Consider the following 4598-nt stretch of genomic DNA (forward strand, 5'->3'; position numbering starts at 1 on the left):
TCAGTAATATAACACAAATAACATATATTTTCAACACATCCTATAAATTAATAATCTATATAAGCTCAAAAGTTTAACGCTCATTGTTAACCAAACCTTTCATTACGATCCTTTTGGAGTGGCTTTGTCACTGTAGCCAAACATAAAACATATTAAATTATACAAAAAACAGATTGTAACAAAATAAAGCAAATTGAGATACCTAAAAATTGATCACGTAGATTGTGTTACTTAACTATAACTGACTAGCACAACCGCTAAAAGAACTGTAATCTGATTCACTTCAGTAATTGTTAAAATTAACTTTAATAATAACACATAATTTTATGAAACTATACAATTTTATATGAAAAAAATGTTATTTTTTGTTTGAAAAACGACAATAATTGCTTTTTAATTTCATAACTAATATATATGAACCAGCATAAGCGAAAATACTAACATACATTAGTTAATAATAATAGTGGAAATACTAATTTATTTACTAATTTAAATAATATTATTTCTAATTTCTGAACATGCCAGTATTAAATACAACAGAATCACTGATATTTGTATACATTTATTAAAAATAGTTTTAGTAACAAATGAATTATTAAGTTAAAAACAAATTTAAGGTATAGAAAATCAATAAATATTACATGATAAGTATAAAAAATTATTGGAAAAAAGTAAAAGACAATATATGTAACAAATAAAAAAATTAGAATATCTCAAATATTAAGTAAAAAAAATATGAATAATATTAATTTAATATATAATTAATTTATAAAAATATAAATGAGAATATTAACATTGTAGTCAGACCTTAGAAATTAGAAATTATTTATCGGAAGAAGGTTTTTTTTTGATTTTCAACATGTTTTTGCCATCGAATTTATTATCAGGTGTCGAGTGGAACTCGACGGCGCTCGAGTAAACAGTTTTCTTAGACGATTTTCCCTCCAAGATTGTGTTCGAGCTTTTCTTTTTGGGCAGATTTTTACGCTGGTCAGTAGGTCGAGCTGAGCTAGAGGAAAGCCCTGTTGAATTAAAAAATATATAGAAATTAAAAATACAAATATTGCAAATGTGTTTCGTAGCGAATAAATTAAAATTATACCATTATAATCGTTTTTATAATCTTGCGAGGTCTGCGATTCATTTACCGAATCTGAAGTTGAAGAAATGGCCTTTGGGATTATTGTTTTTTCAGACTCATCCGCACTAGGGCGTAACTCGACAGAGCTCGAGTATTTAGGTCTCTTAGAAGACCCATTGTCGTCAAAAACGTTTGGTCTTTTCGACGAACATGAATTTTTAAAAGGTTCCTTCGGAATTCCCGACTTAGATTTAAGCTTTTTTGTACTTGATCTTGGCTGGGGTCCGACTGCGTCCTTTTCCTTACCATCGACGACGACTTTTTTCTTTGGAGATGATTTGTTAATATCTGTCGAAGTCGATTTAACAGGAACGTCTTGTGGATTCTTCATTTGCGGTTTTTCTGATACAGATTTTGTTGACGAGCATTTTGGGTTGGCCTTTGGTAAACTCTTACTAGTGGACACAATAGCAGACTTGTTATTATTACAGTTGTGTATATGGGCGAAAGATGGCGTTATAAACGGATAAGTAGGATTTTCACGTAAACGCTTGAGTTGAGCAAATAATCTCTGAGTCTTCGTTTTCATCGTTATGGATTATTTAAAAAATTATTTAAAAACTTAAAGGTTTGCACGATGTTGACTTTGAGAACAATTAAGATGATAGACACTTTAAATTAAAAATTTTCAAAGGAGTAATTGTATTCGTAAAATTTGTCTGCTTATATAAGAAAAAAAAGTGTATCCGTAGTAACTATTAACAAGTTTCTTATAAGCTAACTAATATTTTCTACATTAAACTACAAAAATTGTTTATTTTCGTTAGTAACATATATCAACCAGCACAGAATAAGTTGCAAAACAATTAGTTTTACTATGATGTTCTAATTTTTTTAATTATTTGTATCTCTGGCCATTCGGTTCAGATCACAAATTATATCTAGCCAAGTATATTGGAAATATAACGATAAAACTACAATTTTAAATATTGTTTAATTATAATAAATTTTTTACTTATAACTATTAAGTAATATTTGTAAACTAATCTATCGATCTAGTAAACAACTGACAGCTTCAAACAAATTGATTTTTGTCATAATATTAAAAATCTCTATTGTTAGTTTTTTAGAAAAATTTAATTTATTAAATAAATTAATGTTGAAATGAGATGTAAACTTAAGATAGTTTAAAGTTGAACATTCAATGGAGTGGTATGTTAGCGTGCGTCTAGATGACCCGGTTATCTGTTTGTCCTACCGCAGGGGAGGTAATTAGTAATTTTTTGCAGTTATATATTTTTTAACATGATAGAACCTAAAGTAAAACAGTTGTAGGTTTTTTGCTATAGAAGAAAAGGACCTGTTCATTGTATGATATATAATTTTTTGAAAACTATGTTGTATTGTTATAGTTTCAAGTTTTTGGAAGTTTCTTTCATTGGATTTATCAATACCATTCAGTGAATGCCATAGAACCCTGTGACATGAATTTCTTTTCTAGTCACTTTTCGGTGTGATACTCTATAGTTTTTTTTTTCTAAGCATATTTGCTTCATATCAGTAAAACTTAGAATGGCACACGTGAATTAGCGTCAGAGAAATATTATGTATAATACTACGTTACTACTAATATGTATATTTCCTTGCTGAAATATCAATAGTTTATTGCTATTGTAATAATATTATATAAAATAAAANATCAATAGTTTATTGCTATTGTAATAATATTATATAAAATAAAAATTATTTGGTTTTATTAAATATTTCTTACTGTTTTATAAAAACTTTAATTATCACATTGTAGCTTTTATAAATTATTTTATATACAGTCAACTTAGGTTGTTATAATACTTTAATTAAATTTTTAGTCATTAGAAAGTATAAAAATATTATAATTTTTCCTTTTCAGAAATTCATAGTATCCTGTTCTAGTATTTCAAAAAAAAAAAAAAAAATTGGTCCTATCCCCTTTCTTTCCTCTTAAAAGTAGTATGAACATAATTTTTTAAAATGAAAACATATATGATTAATTATCTTAAAATTAAGAAAATGATCTAATTAAGTAACCGATAAGTTGATAACAACTTTTGAACTAGTGTTTTAAAAGATATTAGCACTTATTAATATGGCGTGAAAAATAGTGCGATTCATAATTATACAGAGATAAAAATAAACAGATTCATTTTATAAAAAACGCATTATTATTTTAAAGGTCACTGTAAAAAATAGAAATAAAAAAAACGGTAGCACAGTGAGGTCGCGGCACAGTATAAACGTGGCATAGTTGGGACAACTATAGATGATATCTGACAGTAATTAAAATCACTATCATAAGAAACGCTTGGATACAAATCTGTAGATAGTGTTTAATTTTAAGAAATTGGTAGATTATTTCAAAAATCACAATAACACTTATTCCCCTAATTTTATTCCGATTTATAATTATAATATATGAATACATAATAATTACAATAATTAAATTTAGTATGATATTGATATTCAATAATATAATATTGTAATTTTTACGGAGATATCATAAAAATAAAAAGGAGTTGTATATTCACATACTTTTAATGTCTATACAAATTTAAAGGGATTGATGCAATACCTTTTAATAAAAAAATTTTGTTACTTATGAATAAATATATAGACTAAAAGGAACTTTCATCAGAAACAAAAATATACTTTTCTAAATCAACTTTTCGTGATGTTTTCAAATGTGCGATTAAACTTTTTCTATTACTTCTAAGTTTTAATATTATTACTTATTATTAAAAAATAAGTATTTACATATAAAAAAATAATTGAGAACAAAAAAAAATTGTTTTAAATTAATACTGATTTTTATTATTAATATGTTAAAATAAGGAAAATGACATATTTAACCTATTTTTTTAATCGTTTAAAGTTGATTTTTGTGAATGTTTATAATAAAAAAAAATTTATTTATTTTACCATAACTTTTAGCTCAATTGACAAATTTGAAATTGACATCATTAAATAGAAAATTTTATTAGAATTAAAAAAATTGTACCGTTAAGATTAATATGCAGTTAGGAAGTTTTATAATTACTATTTATAGTAAATTTATCAGAGTAGCTCAATATTTTTTTGCATTTTTATCGTAATAGATTACTGAAATAGACATAATAGTAATCATTACCTAGTAACTTTTGATGTTTAAAAAGATTCTACAATTGAAATATTCAGAACTTAATTAATTTTAATGATTTGTTTTAACTAAATGAACCAATCAAAACAAAATTGTTACAAAGATTTACTTAATTGAGCGTATTATAAAACTTGATTATAATTGTAAAAATCTATTGTTAATTAAGGAGAAATTAACTATCATTTTTTTTAGAAATTATTTGTATAGCAACATGTTACCAAAAAATTTGGAATATTATAGTCTAGTAGTAGCACACACAAATAGAGTAAAAAAATTATTAAAATGTAATGAGGAAACTTGCTTGATGTTTCATTATTTCTATATGAAATTCCTACATATAAAATA

The 4598-nt window shown here is 24.9% G+C and overlaps 1 protein-coding gene across 1 annotated transcript; it reads right to left on the minus strand.

Moving 5' to 3' along the window:
- Positions 1 to 806: 806 nt before the first annotated feature.
- Positions 807 to 2019, minus strand: LOC126904816 (uncharacterized). Its single transcript, XM_050684088.1, has 2 exons — positions 1103 to 2019; positions 807 to 1022 (listed from the first exon to the last, which is right to left on the minus strand). The coding sequence occupies exons 1-2, from the start codon at positions 1668 to 1670 to the stop codon at positions 823 to 825; spliced, it is 768 nt and encodes a 255-aa protein (XP_050540045.1). The 5' UTR covers positions 1671 to 2019; the 3' UTR covers positions 807 to 822.
- Positions 2020 to 4598: the final 2579 nt, after the last annotated feature.

Source organism: Daktulosphaira vitifoliae, unplaced genomic scaffold, assembly GCF_025091365.1.
Source record: "Daktulosphaira vitifoliae isolate Bord-2020 unplaced genomic scaffold, ASM2509136v1 Scaffold_4, whole genome shotgun sequence".
Taxonomy (NCBI): Eukaryota; Metazoa; Arthropoda; class Insecta; order Hemiptera; family Phylloxeridae; genus Daktulosphaira; species Daktulosphaira vitifoliae.